The sequence below is a fragment of the Drosophila mojavensis genome, unplaced genomic scaffold, assembly GCF_018153725.1.
Source record: "Drosophila mojavensis isolate 15081-1352.22 unplaced genomic scaffold, ASM1815372v1 contig_74, whole genome shotgun sequence".
In the NCBI taxonomy this organism is placed as follows: domain Eukaryota; kingdom Metazoa; phylum Arthropoda; class Insecta; order Diptera; family Drosophilidae; genus Drosophila; species Drosophila mojavensis.
Window position 1 is genome coordinate 2117606 of NW_025318899.1, and position 22916 is coordinate 2140521.

The window sequence follows — 22916 nt, forward strand, 5'->3', positions numbered from 1 at the left end:
ATAAATATTCGTTCACACGCTGGTTGCGACGTCGCTGTCTGTGGGTCAGCTAATGCCCTAAAAGATTCGGAGGCACATTATAACTTTTTTTTGTAGTTTGGTTTGATTTATTTATTTTTTTTTTTTGCAGCTGTTCGAGTGAGAGCGAGTTTAAAATATATATGTGTTTGAGTGTGTATGTAGGTATGTGTGTGTGTGTGTGGTGGGTGTGAATATTTCTCGATAAATCATAAATCGATAAACACAAGCGACATTAGCAAAAGTGCATAGAAGAGTGCAGTAGTTAATGTTCATTTTCGACTTACGTCCGCTTGCAGTCTTTGCGCCTCCTGCTCCGTCTCGAATGTGACGAATCCATAGCCTTTACTGACGCCGGCACGATCCACGATGATCTTTGTGCTCTTTACGGTGCCGTAGGCGCTAAAGACGCGCGTCAGATCCGCCTCGGTGGTGTCCCCACTGTAATGGGGAAAAATAATTGATTAGAGTTCCAATCATGCATATGGTATGTTGTTGTTGTTGGTATTTTTAAAGCATTTTTATATTTATGGTATTTTTAGTATTTTGTCGACATTTTTACTATCGTGGTATATTTGTAGTATTTTATTGGTATTTTTAGCATTTATCGGCATCTTTTTGGTATTTTATTGGTATTTTTAGCATATATCGGCATCTTTTTGGTATTTTATTGGTATTCTTAGTATTTTGTCGGTATTCCATTGCCTACCTTATCGGTATCTTTGGGTATTTGTTTGTATTTTGTCGTTATTTTTTGGTATTTTTAGTATTTTATCGGTATTCCATTGCTTACCTTATGCCGCCCACAAATATGCGATTGGGTATGAGTGTGCCATATTTGGGCGCTGCCAGCGGTGCCTCCAATGCTCCAGCCGGCGCTGTAGCCGCTGTTGGCGCGGCTGCTATTTTGTGCATCTCGGCTGGTGTCGTCTCCAGACGAAAATTGGCACCGAAGGGCAGAATCTTGAAGCTGTTATCGATTAACTCCGGGGGGCAAAATTGTTCCTAATATCTAATATATATATAAATATATATATATATATATATATATATATATAATTATATATATATATATATATATATTTTATATGTAGAGAGAGCAAATAGTTGCTTTCTGTTTCTGCTATTTCCTTATTGCAGAGTTCAGGCTCTACTTGTGCGCCGTCTGCTGCTGCTGCTGCTTCGCTTTTCTAGTCTAACACGCATTAATGTATCGATATATGTATATTATATGTATATATTTGTATATATATTTATCGACCGTGTCACGTCACATCCAATTCACGCTGCCTTCCAGTTTCCTTTTCTTTTTGCTTTGGCCTTTCCGTATGTGTGCGTTGTTTTTTGAAATGCTAGTTCTATAAGAGAGAAAGAGAGTGGGAGAGAGAGAGAGAGAGAGTTAGTTTTGCTTGTGTGAAAGAGCGCGCTGCTAGAAGCAGACCTAGAGACAGCCTCTTAGCTGCCACTGCCGCTGCTGCTGCTGCTGCTGCTGCTGCTGCTGCCGTTGATCTTCGTCGTCGTCTGTAAAGCAGAACAAAAAAAAATATTGCCCCCTACATTTCGAAATGCATCTATTTTTGGCACACAGCGACGACATATGTCACAAGTGAGACCGAGAGAGAGAGAGAGAGAGAGAGGTGAGACAGAGAGAGAGGTGAGCTAGAGCGAGAGACGCAGACACTCTGCTGAGGTAGCTCGGAGACAATCGAGCGACACATGTGTGCGCCATAAATTCACCTTCAGCAGCAAGCAAATAGCGCAGAGAGTTTAAATTTAACAACAGCAGCAGCAGCAGCAGCAGCAGCAGACGATGAACACAAAGTTGACAACAACAACAACAACAACAACAACAACAACAATTACAACAGCAACAACGAAATGACCAAAATAATGTATTTAGCAATTGCACGGCTACAGTTTACTACTAATACAAATGCAATTTTTCTAGCTGGTTGGTTAATTTGTTGTAGAACTAACTAAATGCAGAGTATTGAAAGCATGTATTGAACGAGGTGTGTTCAAAAATTATCATTGTACAATATTCGCCAACTCTTTAGCCTGCCCTCGCATCAATTGTACTCACTAAAATCACTACCAGCACCAATTATTTTGGCATAAAGATAAGAATATAGACAGCTTTGATTACTCGCGCATCTGACGTGGTTTGTGGCATATATAGATTAGGCTTATGGGCAAGGCTTACGGTTTTACTATTACTCTCAAATGACAAGAAGCGACAGCAGATAATTAGATATGCAGCAAGATTTTATGTAACATAATAATAATCTAATATACGGTTCTCTAGTTCACTTCCTTAAAGCTGAGACTTAGGATCATATTCGTTTCACACATTTCTGAGTTTGTAGTGTATACTTGGTGTTGCTTAAAACCTTATTTAAAATTCCATGAACAAGTCTCATTAAAATATTCCATATTCAAACTTTTATACGTTTTCTGTTGCCAAAATTTTATGTTGCTTTTTTTATGGGTCTATTTCAGATGTGACAAATTGCTTTTCATTTGCCAAGTTCATTGTGCACTTTGCAGTTGTTAATATGAGCTTCTCGATAATTCTTGAATGTACGAAGACTTTGGAATACAGAACAGAGTATATAAAGAACAAAGCATATATCAAATAGATCCTAGCATATATACGGCATAGAACATACAGTTAATGGACTGCAGGGTATAGCCGAGAGGGAAACTATATGAATTTTATATTATATTTGATATTTGATATTTGAAATTTGACTAATCCATATACATATCCATATCCATAATATACATATTGACAGATTAGTAGAGTAGATGATCCCTAGTTTCTATACAATTTATTGAAGACTGAATCGACTTATATACATATACCATAGAATTTTTGATATATTATAAGCACTCCATATATTATTTACACACATTCCATACTTAAACTGATTTCTATGTATTGCTATATATTACAGAGCTTAAGTATTTCCAAATATATGTTATTTTAGACCCCAATCAGGCTTCACATCTAATGCTATATCTGATAAGGAGCTCTGCCCTTTTCGTGTCGTGTTTTCTCACCAATTGCCTCTGTTATTTTTAGCTTGTTTCCCACTTGTTACCCATTCCCCTTGGTAAATAGCTAATTAGAGCCCGCCTTTAATATGTTTGCCTAATGCGACAATTTTGTCTAAGCACTGCTTAAAACAAACTGCAACACTTTGGTTTCAGCTGCGCTGCCACGCCCCCTAATAAAACTGGCCCCAAATGCATGAGTACGGTGCTTATCGCCCACAGCAACTACAGTAAACAATCGAAATATATACAAATAATTACAATTTCATTAACAATCAATAAGTATAAATCGATGGCGCTTCGGCGATAAAGGTGTGTGTGTGTGTATGAGTGGATGTCATAGCAGTCTGTGTGTGTGTATCTACACGTGATTATTGCTCACTTATGTGTTTGGTTTCAACTCTCTATAGGCTATAAATCACAGGCAATAAATAACCATAGCATAGATATATAAATACAAGAAAAACTAATTATAAAGATGAGCATAAAGATAGATATATATATTCATATATACTCTATATACATTTATATATACATATATATTTGCTCTCATTAAATCGCGTCACATTTCCAAAGAAAAACAAAAATGAATTTTTCAACTCAAAATTTATTTTTAAACAAAATTAAAAAACAAAATTTGGAAAAGCAAAAGTATATAAAACGAGGGTGGTTCGAAGAAGTAGCCAAACAAATAGAAGAGCGGATTTTTATGGAAATCTATAATATGTAGACTAGAGAACATGAAAAGAAGAGGGAAATGGAATGAGAGAAGTATATAATTTAAAGAATTATTTTATTTAAAAAATATATTAAGTATTTTTGAAACAATTTTTTGAAGTCACCCTCGTTTATATACAATGTATATGTATACCTGTATATTATACATATAATCCCAGATAAGTAATTTCCGCTATAATTTTGTTTCTCTCATAAAAAAAAAACTAGGAAAACTGAAAAGCTTTTCCACTAAGTGCCTGTCCCTCAGACGAGCCGAATTTTTCAACAGCTTAATTTATTTACATTATGAAATGTATGGGCGCTGACGCTGGGCGTGGCAGCAGCAGCAGCGGCAGCGACAGCAGCGAGTCGTTAAATTGTGAGAGCAATTGCATTATTAAAATGCCCATCAAAAATGATGGGCCCTGAAAATTGGCAAAGTCAGCGAAGCGCCGTCGGAGCCGTCGGAGCAGTCGGAGCAGTCAGTCGAGCAGCTTCGAAGCATTCGAAGTTGTAGAGGTCAACCGGAAAAATCACGGGCCAAAACAACATGACAACATGGAACGCCAATCAGCGGAATTTAATCAACAGCAGCCACGACGTCGCCCCCGCCCCTGCCCACGCTCGCTCGCCCACCGACCGCAGCTCACCTGCTGGTCGACATTATATTGCGAAATTCCACGTGCGAAAATTGCACGCGTAATGCCAATGAAAACGAACCACCAAAGAATTTAATAATAAAACACAAAATTACACACAGAGCGGCGAATGCAGCAGCAGCCGTAGCAGCCGCAGCTGGGGAAATTCAGTTAATGGTCAGTTGGGAAAATGCTCTATTAAAGCTATTGATAGCACTATTTAAGTGATTTATCGATAATTTGTATGCTTAAATTCAAAGTGCTTGGATATCGTGGCAATATGATTTGTGAATTGATTTAGCGAAATGTTACTAGGTGTGCTCATTCTATTTACATAAGCTATCGATAACTGGTATCAGAACAATATACTTTTTTTTTTATAGAATTGTACATATATATTTTAATTTATCGATTTCATCTATTGATCCATTATAAATTCATACTACACTATGGTCAGTTGGGAAAATGATCTATTAAAGGTATTGATAGTACTATTTAATTCGATTATCGATAAATAGTATGCTTAAATTCGAAGTGAGCGATATGAATTGATTTAGCGAAATGTTACTAGGTGTGCTCATTCTATTTACATAAGCTATCGATAACTGGTATCAGAACTGTGCGCTCTTCTATAGAATAGCATGCATATATATTGATTTATCGATTCCATCCATAGATGCATTATCATCGATGCAATAAAGGCTATCTACTACACTATGGAAAGTTGAAAAGCTATTAATATTTAAATGATTTATCGATAACTAGTTTCTTTATATTCAAAGTGCTTGAATATTGCTGCGATATGATTTGTTATTTAGCGAACTGTTACTAGATGTGCTCATTCTATTTACATAAGCTATCGATAACTTATACGATATCAATAACAAATTTATATTATTTATCTATAGAACAGCATCCACATCCATATCGATCTGCAACACTTGTCCGATTATTTATTTTCACAGAAATCGATAATTGTATAGCTCGTTTAGAGTAACATTTGCATGGCCAACATTTTTGCAAATGCAATTTGGGTTATTCTGCATTTTGGCCAAGAGCTAATCCTAAAATCCTGTTCTGTTGATGTGCGCTCATTAAAAATGTATTTCACAAAACTGCAAATGGACTTCAGTTAGCACACGCACACACACACACACACACACACACATACACATACATGTATGCAGCACTCATAGTTGTATGCACACCCACAGATACACAAACACAGAGAGCATATTCATGTTGTTAGCCTTCATGCAAGGCATTTTGATTGGCTGCAGGGCAAAAGCAACTGAAACAGAAATCAGATTCAGCCATGCAACAATTCAACAATTCCGGAGAGTTTTTGCTGTTGCCCTCCCAAAAAAAAAAAATGGAAGAGAATGGAACATTCAGGCATTCCGTTTAACGTTTAACTGAAGCGCCAACATGGTATACCCTGTAAATGAGCACATAGTGAAGGAGGTTTGATTGAGGGAAGAATAGGATAATTATAGCGGAAATATTATTTATTGGAATATATTAAATGGTATACAAAGGAGTTTTCTACATTTTTATCGATATATCGATATTTTTATTCTTGCAATAGCCATTTTTTCGATATCGATTAAAATCAATATAATATAGTAATTTGAGCTTTAAAGTGCAGTAACTTAAAACTAAAAGAGAAGATCTGCAGCATAGTAAAGGTACATACTAGTCGAGTGGTTTCTGGGACCTTCTTAGCTTTTTTTTAGCATTCCCTTACTTTAATATGGCTTTTTTTTGGCACAATTCAAGCGCAACTTGGGCAATTAGGGCAATGCAATTAGTAAGTGCCAAACTATTGAAAAACCAGACGGGAGTAAAAAGCAAAAAAAGAGCGAGGAATAAAACAGAGGAAAGGAGGAAAAGAGTAAAAGGCAAGTTTGTAGGGTAGAAAAGCTGGCAGGAGCCGCGCGCAACGTTTGACCTATAAAAATGGGGCAAAATTGTGTGGCGCTTGAGTTAACATAGATAGCAAAAGTTAAGGCAACAACGAGCCCCAGTGAATGCAGCTAACCTCCAAGGCAAATGCAAGAGCAGAGGGCGGACCATGGGGCTGAGCATGGGGCAGTCGAGGGCCTCGGCTAAGCGTAACTGCCCACATGAGACGCAAATTGTTGATAAAAATAGTGCAGAAGCGCACCTGAGCGCCGACGGCGACGTCCTTGCCAAAATAAAAGACAACAATGAGGGGAGAGAAAAAATAGGTGTGTGTGTGTGAGAGAGAGAGAGAGAGAGAGAGGGAGCAAAAGGGGCGGGCTGCAAACAAAGCACAAGATAGTCAAAGGCTGATAAAAGCGGAAGGGAAGAGGAAAAACAGCAACGCCTCAGCTAACACAACAGGAAGGCAATGGCAAAAGGTGGCAGCAGCCAACAGGAAGCAGGGGCGTGGCATTTAGCAGCGGCTGTCGGTGCAGGAGACTAGAAATTTGTCTGATAAGCGTATGTAAGTCACATAAGGACAATTAGCCAAAAGCTCAAGAGGCTTTAAGCCTTTGCTAAGGCTATTTTCATCTTCATTTATACTGATTTTTGTTTTTTCTGCTTTTTTTCTGTTGCTCGAGTCGAGCAAACAAAAGTAAAGGCAAAAGGCTGAGCTGCCAATTCGCAGCAGGGCGCGTGCTGCCGCATAAGTTGGCCAAAATGCTTATAAGCCAGGCCAAGCAGGAGTGGGCGGCGAGGCAGGGCGACCTGCACTCAGTCAAAGGTCAATTGAAGTTGCGGCCAAGCAGACAGCCAGCGACAGCAGCCAAGTCAAGTGTAATGCGAGAAAGCGCAAAAATGGCACACCAATACACACACACACACACACCAACACACACATAAAGCACATTGCTGCTGACTGACAGGCTTGGCGGAAGTGGCTGCCATTTCAGCTCACACCAAAAAAAAGAGGCAAAAGGCGGACCAGAAACATGTTACACAATCCTTGTGTGTGTGTGCGTGTGTGTGTGTGTCTGTGTGTGTGTCTGTGTGTGTGTAGGTGGCGGGTGCGCGGGTGTAGGCATTGCCGAGGACATTGCTGCTTGCTTTGGGTGTCAGTCAAGTGAAAGGAAATTGTAGCTAACACACACACAGAATAGAAGAGAAAGAGACAGAGAGAAGAGAGAGAGAGAGAGAGAGAGGAGTGTGTGAAGATAGGCAAGCAGACATACCAACAGACAAACATCATCATGATGCGGCTTGATGAGTGGAAGGGAGCAGAGGCAGAGGCGCAGAGACGTGCCGGGAAATTGATGGCCTGCCAGGCTGCCAAACCTCTGCGAATGCCAGTGGGTGAGTCTGTGAGTCTGTGAGCATGTGTGTGTGTGTGACTCTGTGTCACACACAAAAATCCATAATCCTCGAAGCGCCAGCGACCAGCGACAGCAAAAGGGAAACGACAAACTACAAAGCGCGAGTCAGAACGAGCTGAACGAACATATATGAAAAGGCGATGGGGTATGCACGACTAGCAGATAAGCTGTAAGCTGCTTGAAATGACAGAGTACGAGCTGCATATGCCTGAAAGTATCACTAGATTTCGATCTGTTAAGCAGAGACTGGGCAAGAGAAGCACGAAGAGGAGCGATGCGATATAAGAGTTACGAGCGTCTTTTATTATACAAAATACTGTGAGAAAGTCGATAAGCTGAAAGCAAGAATAGTATATGTATACTCTAGATTACGAATGTCAAGTCTATATATGCTTCAAGAACACTCTTTCAGAATCATTAAGGCAAAATTAGAATGGTATATTATTGGAAGGAAATATGGGATCAAGATCAAGGATCAAGGTCTAGGCTGCTATAGTTAGCCCTCAGCTGGTCAAAATATATTAGAAGCTGCGCACACTCTTCGTTAAGCCCTTATATATGCGAAATGTACAGGGTATTCAAAGATCTCTATGTGTGTGTGTGTGTGTGTGTGTGTGTGTGTGAAAAGCCAAGGCAAACTTTTTGTGAAACAATGAAACTTTGGCAGCAGCAGCGTTAAATTGTTTGATGTGTGTGTGACCCACACTCACTCACTCCCACACCCGCACCCACACACACACACACACACACACTAGCACACACACGCTCAGAGTGACAGAAGCACATACAGAAAAACGTGTGTCCAACTGTTTCATATTTGTATTTGGTTTTCCTCGTCGTTTGGCTTTCAATATTTGCGCAGCATCGCAACTTTAAGCAAGACGGCCAAAAACTTGCGTCTGAATCAATTTTAACCCCCTCTCGGCCCAGCCCCATCCAGCCTCTTCCCCCGCTCGGCCAGAATAAATATGTACACAAAACTGTCAACCAAGCACGCCCACCGCCGCCCCCCGCTTTGCGGTTGGGCGAAAGTTTGCCAAGCATTTTGCAAATGATTTATTGCCACATCAGAGACAATGCGGCGTATGAGCGATGGCTGTGTAGCTAGGGAGGCTTAGCCACACCCACCACGTCACGCCACGCCACGCCACAACCAACAGCTTTAAAGCGACATTTGATATACCCAGGGACTTTTAGGATAAAGTATCTATTAAATGTGCAGCCAAATTAAGTCATTAAAAATCAATTTTAATTTCCAAAGCCGCAGAACTTATAAGTTGATATCTATTATGTATATGCTAGCATATGTGGTGTATGCGTAATGTGCAAATTTATATGCAAAAGAACGGTTCAGAAAAAAGAAAGAAAACCCAAATGCAATCATGAAAAAAACCAACGTAAAAGGCAACAAGGCGAATGTAAAGTGCAAAGAAATGGCCTAAAAGTGAGACTTGGCGACGGAGGAGCCGATAGAGGGCGCACGCGTGTCGCATGCGTGTCGCAGCTGTGTGTGTGGCTGCCAACTATTTTTGTAGACGACGCAGCTGCCTTTCATTCCTTTAGCCAAGGCATAAAATTAAAATGCAAAAAAAAAGCAGAAAAAACACAGAAAAAATTGAAAAAATTATTCAGACAATGCGGCGAGAGCGAACGAGATAGATAGCTGCGACTGTGTATGTGGGTGTACCGGGCGTGTATGCGTGTGCGTGTGTGTGTGTAAAAGTGAAAAAAGCGCAGCTGAGCACGTCATCAAAAGCGTCTCTAGATGCTGCTGCTGCTTCTTCTTCTGCCTGTTTTAGTTGTTGCTGCTGCTGCTGCTGCTGCTGCTGCTCTTCTCTATTTGCATCTGCCTCTATCTCTGCTGCTACCAGGCCGCCTCTTTCATCCTCTCTCTGCTCTGCTTTTGTCGCTGCTGCGGCTGCTGCTGCTGCTGCTAGTTCTGCTGCCTCTGCTTTGTCGCTTTTCCGACTGCACTGCGCCGCCTTCTAACTGCATCTGTGCGACTGCATTTGCATTTCGTTGGCAAACGCGTTGATATATAGACACGTCTATGGCATAGCGAGACTACACTTGCAGAAAAAGTGTAGCTACTTAGTTCAAGTATGTCACATGATGATGCTGGCTCGATTGAGCAGGTATTTTGCATATTTGATTGATGTGAGATATGTTTCATTCAATGGAATATTTTAGATATTCGTTTGTTTAACACTTAGAAATTTCAGTGTAACAAATGTATTTAAATGAAATTATAATTTATATATGAAATTTTCGTCTTAGCTTAAGCTTTGTGCACAGAAATTTATGTTGAAATGAATTGTATTAGTTAAGTATGTCAAGCATATATTTTGTATATAAATTTCAAAATATTCTGAATTTGAGTATTCACTATAAAAGACCGCATAGTAGGTCAATCGATTGGGAACCGAAAATTATGAATACTCTAAGTACTAGATATTAATATACCAATACACTTGCATCTATATATATAATTCGATTTGCTGTTTCTCAAGTAGATATATAATAGAGTTTGGCCGAATTCATTTGCCAGGCGAAAAGTTTCGATCAAGAAATTACAAGTTTACCTTCGAGTATTTAGTATTAAGAACATTGTGAACTTTCTGCGCCCTGCACATTGCTGAGATTTCAATCTATTTTGCATTCAAGTAGCTGCTCGGCGTACTTGATATTCAGCTCTCAAAATGCAAAACTTTGCGCTCACTTTTGTTTTCTTTGAGTGCAGATAGGCAGGTGCCTGCATCAGCATACCCAGCCTCCTCCTCCTCCTCGCCTCCTCCTCCTGCTCCTGCTCTTTTCCTTCCTCTCGCTTAGCTACTAGAAAATTCACCTGCAGAGCGTCATTTAGAAACAAACGCGCAGCAAGCGAAATTTCGCTTTTGTTTCAGCTACAACAAAAAGCAGACGACGACGAAGAAGAGGAAGAAGAAGAAAATGGAATATGGCAACGTTTTTTGGCTCGTTACAAATTTGCGCCTCAACTATTTAGCAAAGTTATTTGTCTGCTCGTCATGGTGAGTGCGGCCTGTGGTACAACAACAACAACAACAACAACACTCACAATTTCTCACACTCGGCCAAAAAATCAAATTACAAAAGGGTGACAAGAAAATCGCTTTAATTTCTAGTTATAAAATAAAGTTATGCAAATTAGCTGCGGGTCACTAAATGCAGCTTAAGATACTTTGTAAGCCACACACAAACGAGCACACACACACACACACTCATATAGTAGTGTGTGGCGCACTGGGGACCCACACAAAACTTTACAATCAGCCAATGCAAAAAGTTAGACAAAAGTTTAGCCATCAAAGTGACATAAAATAAAGAGAATTATTTATGTGCATACGTTATATAACATATATTAGTTATATATATATATAATGCACACATTGAAATAGCTGGAGTGGGTGCTATTAAAATATTAAATGAATTTTGAATGAAGCCTGCGCTTAAATAGGTCAAGTGTGTCTACATGAGACTTAAGTCAAGGACAGCAGTTGAGGAATAGGAAAATTCAGTTGCCGAACCAAAACTTTTCCATTTTAGAAAGAAATTGGATGAACATTTTCTATATATGTAGGTCAATATAGATGGAACACTAGATTTCGAAATTGTGGAGCAGTTATTAAAAGAACCTTAAACTTGTTTTAGAAACAGGTATTTATATGACATATCTTCCATAGAAACTATGAGATAGATGATATATCATAAAAACGGTTCTGTCATGCACCGAATTTTAAACCAAGCTGAAGTTCAAAAGGCATAATGGAACTAGTTCTTAAGAGCTAATATAATCCAATACTCGATTTAGAATTCCAAAAACCAAGGCAGAAATTGGCTTAGATTAGAAAAAAGTAGAGCCTGATTAAAGAACTAACATTTCTAAGACTAGATCAAGTTTAGTGCTAGAATTCAAATAAAGATGGCTTTGTTTGCCCCAAGTGTATATATATTATATATGCCTATATATATATATATATATATATATATATATATATATATACTATATCTGTAATCTTGATCAAGGTGACAAGTTAACAGACATAAAATACAAACTCAAATAAGCAACATTGTTGTAGGGAAAAATATTGAAATTGAGTCAATTATACGCGCAATTTTCAATGGATTTCATAATGGATCGCATTGGGAAGATCAATGGATAGCATTAGCACAGCTGTTTAATATCGGGTCAAAAAAATGTGAAAAATAAGGCCAGCAAATAGAGGCAACTGAATTAAGTCAATTATAATGAATCAACTAACCGGAAATACAGAGTGAGAAAGGCGGCAAATAGCGAGAGAATATCCATACAAATTATAATTTATATAGATGTATCATATATACATATCTATATTGATATATATGTACATACATGTCGAAAATGCGCTGCGTTTTCTAATAATCAGATCAGAAAACAATTTTCGTATTATATGCAAATGAGCGAGTGGCGCGGAAATGGGCATTTGACTCGATGTTTGTCGATGTTTGGGTGTTGAAAATCTGAATTGAGTATCAAGATGTTTTCTCATATAAATGTATATGTACATATATATTTATTTATAATTCTGAAAGCAAACATTTTTGGATATTCATTGCCATGTTGCTGTTTCTGTATAAGGCAGAGGGCTTCTGTTACTTTCATAGGTCGGACTAGATTATAGAGTGTTAAGATAGAAAGAGAGAGAGAGAGAGAGAGAGAGAGAGAGAGAGAGAGAGAGAGAGAGAGAGAGAGAGAGAGAGAGAGAGAGAGAGAGAGAGAGAGAGAGGAGAGAGAGAGAGAGAGAGAGAGTGAGAGAGAGTGAGAGAGAGAGAGAGAGAGAGAGAGAAAGGGAAACCAATATAAGGATAGAAAGACATCATTATCAATATAACTCAATGGTCCCCTTCTCTCTCCCACTCTCTCTCTCTCTCTCTTTACACACTCTCTCTCTCTCTCTCTCTTATTCATTATATACATACTCGCTCAATCTATTACTGTGCCTCCCCTTGAACTAAGTTCTTACTCCTATCTACTATCTCCTTTTTTCTCTATAACAGTTTTCTATATGAAAATTCGCTCATTATATAACGTTGATTTTCTGTTACTAAAATAGAATTGACATATATCAAGTAATTGGATTAGTAGTAATAGGGCTCTTCCCCAGATGTGTTACCTAAATACAATTAATAGCTATTAAATAAATTTCTAGCTAGAGAATCGTAATACTTTCCCAGGAAATCAGTTCAGTTATTTCGCTTTTGCATATTCAAGAAACCAGTTTATAAACACACTGCTGGAAAATGTTGAGCTATATATAAAAATATAATACGGATGATGCAGCATATAAAGGTTTTCACTATCTACAACGTTTGTCTATATAATTATTAGTGTATATATGTATATAGAATGAAATATGTGTGTGTATGTGTGCGTTCTCTCCAAACTAATCTGATAATCGCATTCATATAGAGCCATACGTTGTGCTAATCCCATTGAATATGGCTTTGAAGTATTGTTGAATATTTTCGTCAGGTGGCACTTGCCACAGTTCTCAAACATAGATAGAAAAAAAAAATAAACACATTTACAACTAGATAACTGTGCATATGTGTGTGTGAGTGTGTGTGTGCATATCCGCCAGTGGGCAGCGCGATTCGAAACCGTGAAAATATGCAGATAACTAATATTAACTTTTTGTTTGAATGCATGAATGAAGCGTGGCTCCATGTGTGTGTGTGTGTAAGTGTGCGCGTGTGTGTGTGTGTGTAAAAGTTGAGCTTCGTTAAATGAATGAATTGAATGGAAAATTCAATATATGTCTGTGTGTGCGGTGTGTGTCTGTGTTAGCCAGAGCAATAATTGAGTCTACGGCTATGCATCTGGCCATAATAAAAGGCCCGCTTTTGGCAGCGGGGGCCAAAGCTAAAAAGTGGCATGAAAAACTTCCACTGCTCATGGTCAAAATGCGATCCATAAAAGCCGCACGCATAGTCCCCCGGCTAGAAACATGCTACTCTATATATATACATATATCTATAAAATTTATATATATATATATATATATTGGCAGTCTAAGCCAGGTAGGCGGGCCACGGTCGAGTGGAAATGTGGGGAAAATGGCTGAAAATTGAAGTCGGGTCAGTTGGCCGAATCTCTTGGCCAACTTTGCATATGTGGGCAGCTGAACGATTGAAGTTCATATATATATATATATATATATATATTTTTTTTTTTTAACTTTTTTTTTGGGCAGCGACGACGACTGGGCCAATCCGATTGGAACAGGGCCAACGGCAAGCAGCTGAAAGTCAAAGTTGTGCGAGATTATAGTTTTAAGATACCCTGGAGGTCCATAGGCATGCATGAAAGGGGGGAATAGTTATTGAGATAAGGCAGGATGGGGATACATATGTACTCTACATATATATAAAGTAAGCTGTTAGGGAGTGAGAATATATATATATCAGCAACTTAATCAACTCATGGAGTACAGCTCTTTTTTGTATGTTTCTAAGAAACTTAGCCCTTAAGAAATCGACCTATCGATAATTATCGATTTAAACTTGTATATGAATATATATCTAGTAAACTAGTTAGACTTTGAGTTATACACATACGTGCTTATAGAAATATATATAATATCGATAAGTCGATAGACATATTTCGAGCAGTATTCGACACATCAAAGACGGATCAACTCTATACAGATCCCTTTTATATGTCATATCCTATATAATATATCCCACTCTCCATTTTTTCCCATTGCTCTACTGAGTATCTGCTGGCCGTGCAAACTCAGCACTGGAGGGGCTCTTGCTTGTTTATTATGCTTTTCTTTTCTGCTGTGTTTTTCGTTTGCTGTTCTTTCATTTCGGCATTTGCTTTTGCTTTTCGCTTTTGCCTCGGGCTCCACAGATTTTCTTTATATGCCATGCATAAGTTTTATGCCATTTTGCGTAGCAGCAGTGCACGACTAACCGAAAACTGTTTCGATAACAGCTCGAAGGCATTTTATTTTATGGCCAACAGCCGGAGGGGCAGTAGCCAACCCCCTCCAACTCCCGGCCCCTCCACCTTCGCCTCCAACACCCCCTCCCTCAAGCGCCTCGAGCAGCGCGGAACAGCTGGCGACAAAAACTTCTGCGCGTCTAACGACAAACGACTTATTTTTTGGCACGAAGCGCAAAGAAAACAAAAAAATGTATCTTTTTGGCTCAAAATTAAATGAAAACATATATGCTAAACACACACACAGACACACACACATAGCTAAACCACTTGGTGTTTGTCTTCTAAGAGAAAATCTCCTAAAGTAACATAGATTTTCGCGACCAAGATGCAAAATTCCGCGAGCAGCGGGGCCGAGCGGAACGGAACGGACCGAAACGGCATGGGATTGGTATGAAACGCGTCGAGCAAATGAAAAATGCCGAAGACAACCGCAAAGCGAAGCGCATTTAATTTTAGATTTATAATGTACAGGGTGTCGACGCGTCGACGGCAGGTGGCAATGCCAAACACAAGATGGAAGATGATTTAAATAAACGTAAGCCTAGTCAAGGCGAACCCTCCCTAAAGGCGCTCCTCACGCTGCTCAAGGGATTTTGATAGCCCTGAGTGTTACACTTGAGAGAAAACTAGGTAAACATTTTGTGAAAGCGAAAAGGATTTTAGAGATTTCCATTGCATATATTCTATATTCTGGATTGCGCAGGTATTACGAGTTATCCCTTTTATTGAGCTGCTAACTCAAAACTAGGCTGAAAGGCTAAGTTCTTTAGCCTAAAGTCTAAATTGTGTATATAGTGTGGTAAATGTGGAACAGGATTTGTTTTAGGATTAAGGTATTTTGAGTTATGTAAAAAGCTTAGGATATTACGTTCCTAGGTTCGCAATTAAAACTGAAAAAATGTATCGTTATGTGCGATATCAATTTTAAATTCAGATTTTTATAAAATCTTAAAATGTAACTATATCTATATAATATAAAAATATTCTATAAAATAGAATAATATTTTGTCAAAAATTATTATATATATATATATTGGTTCTATGTAGTTGACCCAATTTGAGTTATGGCGAGACCCAAATAACGATAGCGCCCTACTATCTTACATACATAACTTTATCGAAGCTACATAACTGTCAAAATTAAATTCCTTTTGATTGATTTTGCATATAAAATGAGAAATTTTTGATTTGAGCAATTCTGTATGTAGTAAAACGAAACAAAGCCTTTCAATGTATGAAGTATTAGGTAACCATATAAAAATGGAATATATCAAATATATTATAAAAGTATATTCCAATTTTAAATTGTTAAATTTAATAAATCCTACATCAAATTTGGGAAATATATAAGAACAAATTCAAACAATAAAACCCAATTTGAATTGTCTTATATATGACGTCTGCTGTCTATCTTGATTATGGAATGATTTAGTAGCTAACTTTCTTCGCTTCCATATGGCCACCCTGTAATTTGTGTAGAGCTGAGACAGAGGGAACACCCCTTAATGCGAGACATCAGCGCCTCCGCAATAGCTCTGTCTCTGGCGACATGTTTCCTAGTCAACAACATTTTCGAATGTCTTAATGTGTGTGTATGTATGTGTGAGTGTCTTCTTCTTCTTATACTTTCTTTGTCTCTAGGCAATTCTTAATGATGCGCTCTCTCGACGCTCTCGGCCATCGCGTGGGTTATTTCACACTTTATGCGACATTTTTGAAATGCAACTAAAAATAAATATATTTTTAGAGCGCATTTTTACCTCAATTTTCCTCTGCTGTTGTTTTCCTTGATGAAAATGTTCCTCAATTGCGTTTACTTTTCCAATTTCAATTTTGATAGAAGCCACAAAATACTTCGATATATATGAGCACCTTTTATTTTTAAATTAATTATTTTTATTTTTGTTTTTCTTTTCTTTTGTTTTTTGTTGTACCGTAACGCGTGCGCTTTGAATATTACTTTTGAAATGAAATAGAAAATTTGCTTTAGTTTTGTTTTAGTTTTTAACACAATTTTAACGAAAACTTTTAGCTAGTTGTTCGCGCGTGTGTGTGTGTGTGTGTGCGTTTGAGGGAGCTTTGCAGAGGTGAGGTCGTGTCTTCTAATCTCGCTCGTTTATCAACTCATCAAAGGGCAGTCAAAATGCCAACATGAAAATAAACTCAATTTCTATGCGCGCTGCATGCGAGCTGTCGCCATATAAAGAGAGTGAGTGAGCGAGTGAGAGAGTGCGAGAGAGAGAGAGAGAGAGAGGGTCAGAGACTGTGTGAAGAGGGGCACAGCTGCAAGAGGCAAAGGTAGAGTCGAGCGTAAAGGACGCTGCTCTTCAAGCGTAAGGGCTCTAATGTATACCAGGTTGTGTGTGTGTGTGTGTGTGTGTGTGTCTAGCGCACAGTAAAGTCGCTTTCAAGCAAATGCCGATGAGAGATTAAAGATTACAGATTTGTCACGAGCAATGACAGAAGCAGTGATAAATTCACAAAGGAAAGTTCAAAGCTAAGGAAATGTTATCCATTAAAATGGCACAACTTTTTTTTTCATTAAACTGACAAAAAACAGTGGGAAATTTATGTGGAAATCAAAAACGTTATCAAACCAAATTTGTTATTCAGTGCGCAAGCAATGCGCGACCTTGAATAGATTTTAAATTCCAGCAAATAATAAATGGTCCCGAAGGATGCGAGAGCCCTAATCGTCGAGCCTGCACTGTAACTGTGTTTATGTGTGTTTACGGGCTACAACTACGTTACGTATACGCAACGTGTGCAAATGGCATACACAAGGGACAAGGCAGCCCGTACGTGATGAGAGGGCAGAGAGAGAGAGGAGGATAACATAGAGTGGGGGACAGAGCGAGAGCGAGGGAGAGAGAGAGAGGGAGTAAGCAGAGAAGAGAGTAAGAAGAGAGCGAACCGTCGATGACTATTTGCAGTGTCCAAAGCAGGGTGCGGGAGCAGGCGGGAAGTGGGGGGTGGGGGTGGCCCTTAGGAGAAGAGCTCCTGCTCGCTGGGTATACACAAAAATTGTTTCAATTCTGTGCGACAACAACAGCAAATTGAAAACAAAAACAACAACAACAACAACGAGAACAGCGACACGGAATTTTGTGTGTCACGCATTAAAATTCGCTCCTGTTGGCCACGCCACTGGCCACCGCTAGCTACTACTACTGCCAGTTATTGTTGTTGTTGTTTGTGTAGTGCCGTAATTTTATTTTATTCTGCTGAAAAATCGCTAACAGCCGCAACTGCCACAACAACAGCAACAGAAACAACAGCAGCAGCAACAACAACAACAACAGCAGCAGCAGCTAGAGAACCAAAATCAAGTAGGTTCACACACTAGTTTCTAGCTGTGTGTGTGTGTGTGTATGTGTGTATTATGTACATATGTATGTTTTAGATCTGGCCGCTGATTTCTGTTTTTGTCGCTCGCCTGGGCCGAAATAGTAATTTTTTTATTTTTATTTAGTACGCTTGTTCTTATTGCTGCTATTGTTGTTGTTGCTGCTGTCGTTGACTTTTCGTCTGGCCTGTGCCTGGGGTCTGTGGCTAATGCTTTAAAAAAAAATTATTTTTTATGGCTTTTTTGGCGAAAAAACGCAGTTTATATTTTTAAACACGACGCTTGTGTGGTAACTGTTGTTGTTGTTATTTTTGTTGCTGTTGTTGCAGCACAGAACGCACGAAAACTGGCACAAACACACACACACATTCACATTCACACACATTCACATTCACACACACACACGCACACAGAAGCATGCACGCTAAAATGTCGTCTAACATACGAGCTGCTACTGCTGCTGGCGGCTGCGACTGACGCGGCGACTGCGACTGCGACGTTGACGTACGCGTAGTAGTAGTTGATTTTGTAGTTGGAAATCAAAAGAACGTGAAAAACGTTGCGACTGCGAGACTTGGCGACGGCTAAATGACGACGGCGATAGTGTGTGTGGCAGAAGCAGAAGTGTTGCAATCACGACGGTAGAACAACGACTCAGCCAACACACGAGCGCAGCAAAGCAATCGACCAACTGGGCCCCCACAAAGCAGCGGCAGCGCCAGCAGCGACAGTGACTGCGACGCCAGCAGCGTTGTTCGTTTTACGTTCGGCTGGCATTCGGCTGGATTGGCTGTTATGTTCGTTGCTGTTCGTTTTTGTGCTCTTGCGCTCCCTTTCCTTTTGGCGCTCTTTTCTTCTTATTTTATTTTATTCTTTTAACTTAACGTAACGAGGGATGCAATGCACGTGCGAGAGCATGCATGTGCGTGTTAGTGTGACTGTGCTTGTGTGTGAAAAAGATTACAATAAACACATTTTAGCGATATTACATATTTGGCCTATTTATTAAGCAGCAGCAGCAACAACAAACGTTCTCTAGTCGCTTCCACTCGCGCCCACACTCTTTCGCTCACTCTCTCTTTAGTCTCATACGATTAGAGTTGTTGTTGACGCTGGCTGCGACGTTGACGTACGTGCGCGCTATGGCTGGCCAAGCAAACAGTTATGTTTGACGGTGCTGCTGCTGCGTGCGTTCGCTTTTTTATTATTTAGTTGGTTTTTTTTTGTTTTTCTTTTTTGTATTTTTGATTCTTTGCTTATTGTGCAATGAGCCATGGCGACTTAATTGCTTTTCGTTTGGGCTTTTGGCTTCTACAATAACAACAACAAATGCCAGTTTTATTTTCTCTTTGCGCTACGCTGCACTTCAAATGCTTATTGTTGCTGCTGTTGCTGCTGCTGCTGCTGTCGTTCTATCTGTCATGGCGGAGGCGCATAAATAACGGCGCTGATAAAAACTGGGCGAAGGGCGTGCTCACACAAACGTATGCACGTAATTATGGCCAGCGCTTTTATCAACTTTACGTAGTTTATATTTTGTTTTACTTTTTTTTCTGTAAAGCTGCCGATTACATAAGCGCTGAAAATCTGCTTGGGAACGGCAGCTAACTGAATGGAGGTATGGACGTATGGGGGTATGTGTGTGTGAGCGTGTGTGTGAAGTTGGAAAATTTGAATGTTTCAGCATATACACAGCGAGAAAAACAATCATGATAATTAAATTGAGTTCACTGATGCGTATACTTAACATTAAATTCAAAAGCAGCGTCAACAGCAGCAGCAGCAGAAGCAGCAACGACAGCGCGCGCAACAAAAGCTTCCTGCTGCTGCTGCTGTTCGTCGCCGTCGTCGTCGTCGTCGTAGCCTTAAAAAAACAGTTTTTAAATTATAAAAAGAACCTTCAACTGACAGAGCGTAGACATCGCTGTTTGCGTGGGGGTGGGTGGACTGGGGCGCTCTTTCATTGGCAACAACAAAAATTATATAGGTTAACATTTTGCTTGTATCCCACATGCTTTCTTGCAAGAGCAGGAGAGCAACATGCAAATATGTTGGCCGCACATATCCCGCTCTCACTCCCAACATTTGTAATCACAAAAAAATCAAAGCCACTTTTCGCTCTTAAGTGCAAAAATCAGCCAACCCCAAAGTGGCAGCACCGACGCTCTCTTTTGCTCTCTTCGCACAGCCCGACTGACTCCGAAGAGTATTCGAGAGAGCGAGCTTTGCCATGTGCGTGGGCGAAACACACACAGGAAACAGTTCCTAGTTGAACTAGTAAACCAGCAACCTTAAATAGAGCAAACGTTGTCCTGCGTGCGTGTGTGTGTGTATGTTGTTATATGCCTCTCTCCCTTGCTCTAGCTCCCTTTTCTGTCAGCCTGTCTTCGGGCACTAGCCTGTTCACTCTTCCTGGCTGTTTATTATTGGGTAAGAAGGGTATCGTGTATATATGCACAAGTGAGTGTGCGTGTGTATGTGTAACAGTGGGAATAAGTGAAATGTGTTTAATTAAGATAATTAATAAAATGGAAGCAAATAAAAAACCATTAAAGGTAAATTAAAAATAAATATATGTGTATTTATGCATATAGTTAATTACTTAAACTGCATTGAATTACAAGAAAATATTTTACTGTATAGAGCATATCATAGTCGACTAGTCTTTAATTTGTAAATTTGCTTAGTCGACAAGTAAATGTAAAAAAAACAGCTCGAAAGAATAAATCACAAATCAGCGACGAGCCTAACCTAGACGAAATCCCAACCGGGCCACGCCTCGCGTTCCCTCGCCCCTCTTTGTCGTTCACTATCCCTCTCTAGCGACGAGCACTGTTAAATGGACCGCGAAATGTAAGCGGCGCGTATCATGTGAAAGACGTTTTAATGGGTCAGCAGCCAAACAGCAGCAGAGTCTAGGCAGTGCCGACCTTAAAACGCATTAGCAACAGTCGGATAAATTGTAATAATTTTATTAGCAAACATGAAAAGCGGACTCCGGGCGCCTAACTGGCCAGTTAAGTGTTTCGAAAGGTGCTGCCACCAGTTTAGAAGTTCACGAAATCCAATAAGAAAACGTAGCGCACAGAGCGACCAAGCAAGCAAGCGAGCGAGAGTGACTGAGTGAGTGAGTGAGAGCGAGAGAGACGTGACAAGTGCAGGCGCGCTCAAGGTAAATGAGTCGCAGCTTCAGTCGACGTCGACGCGCCGCAGCAATGCAAGATCAACTGAGCCGACTGGCCGAAAAAACGAGCGAGTTAACGAAAGAGAAGAGAGCAAAGCAGAGCGAGCGCGAGTGAGCGCAACCAAATGTCAAGCATAAGAAAAACCACGCGCGAATGACAATCAGACAGCAACACACAGACACACACGCACACACAGATGCAGAGTCGGATACTGTTGGATGGTATAACGCCAAGTGTTGACTAATACCCGTTTTAGCCAGCAGAGTTTTAGAGCCAAGGCAAAGAACCTTTCCCACTCTCCCTCTCTCCCCTTTCTCGCGTTTGACATACTGACCCAATTCCCGGTTTCGATTTTCTGGTTTTTCATACAAATACACGTTTTCCGCTGTATGCACACACACACATACATACGCTGAAGCAGACATACGAGGTGCGTGCTGGAAAAACGAGTTGCATGCATAGAATTTTCGCTAAACAACCAATTGCATTTATTCCCAAAAAAAAAAAAAAAAAAAAAATAGAATAATAAAAAAGCAAAATGAATGTAGCTTTTCCCCTCGCTTAACCCACACTTACCGTTATACGCAGCTCTACGTTACGTCTTGTTGCTTGAAGAGAGATTCTTGTTGTCGTTGCATTCGCACGCACACAAACACAATGCCAGAAGGAGGACGCGTTTTAGATACGTTAGCTAGGTACGTAGTTCTTCCTTTTCTTTTGGGTTTTTACTTCTTTTATTACACAATGCGTAAGAAGAAAACAATTTTGAAGGTTGACGGATCCGCGACGGTTAACGGTTAACTTTTGTAGTTGTTTTTGTAATAGTAGTAGTATTAGTAGTTGTTGCTGCTGCTGTTAATGACGATGTTAATTGGTGGTTTTCGAGTATGTTGTTGTTGTTGTTTTGTCTTATGTTGCGTTCCGATTTGAAGTTGAAATTACACTATTTTATTTTTATTTTTATACTACTAGAGATCTTACTTCCTACGAATCACAATTACAAGTGAATATGAGACTTCCTTAAAAATAACAAAAGTATCCCACACCCAAATGAAATTCTAAGCACCGACTACTGTATGTCCTCCAACAACAACAATAATAACAAAGCACCTAACACTATCCTGAATGTGCTTCAACATTCATATTTCATATACCATACACACAGGCAATGCACCAGTATCTGTGTGTGTATGTCTTTTAGTTGCAGCTCGTGCACCGCGCGTCGCCTACAGAAAAGTTACAGTTATCAACGCACACAGGCAAATACTTTTCTACACCGAAATTTTCATGTGACGTAACAAATTATTTGGTTGATTTTAATTGATCTGAATTTTACCAATTACTTTAACTGGCCAACGGGTTTATTTCAATTGAGTGTAACGGTGATTTTCAATTCAAAATTGTGGCAAGGAATCGAATACGCAGCCACACACACGACACGGCACAGCACGGAATTATTTTTAACGTAAATAATGATTTGGTTGCTAGTGTTGGGTTGTACAGCAGTGTGCGTGAGTGTTGGAAATTGTGGTCAACAGTAACAGATGGTGGTGTTTGCTGTTAGAGAGATTAGCAGACGATATGCTGTTTACAGTATGTGCAATAATATTTAGAGAAAAATAGTGT

General features: G+C 39.6%; 1 protein-coding gene across 7 annotated transcripts in view; it reads right to left on the reverse strand.

Moving 5' to 3' along the window:
• LOC6586611 (protein boule) overlaps positions 1 to 22750 on the reverse strand; it is a 36702-nt gene extending 13952 nt beyond the window's left edge. The window contains exons 1-4 of one of the 7 annotated variants that reach the window (XM_044009944.1): positions 18551 to 18755; positions 16520 to 16718; positions 812 to 1376; positions 306 to 459 (exon numbers count right to left, since the gene is read on the reverse strand). In XM_044009944.1, the coding sequence (XP_043865879.1) occupies positions 306 to 459; positions 812 to 933 (276 nt within the window). In that variant the 5' untranslated portion in view covers positions 934 to 1376; positions 16520 to 16718; positions 18551 to 18755. Of the gene's footprint in view, positions 1 to 30; positions 58 to 305; positions 460 to 811; positions 1377 to 16519; positions 16719 to 18550; positions 18756 to 21866 lie in introns of those variants that run through there. The other 6 variants (XM_015160443.3, XM_015160445.3, XM_002012186.4 and 3 more) reach the window with 6 other exon arrangements.
• Positions 22751 to 22916: the final 166 nt, after the last annotated feature.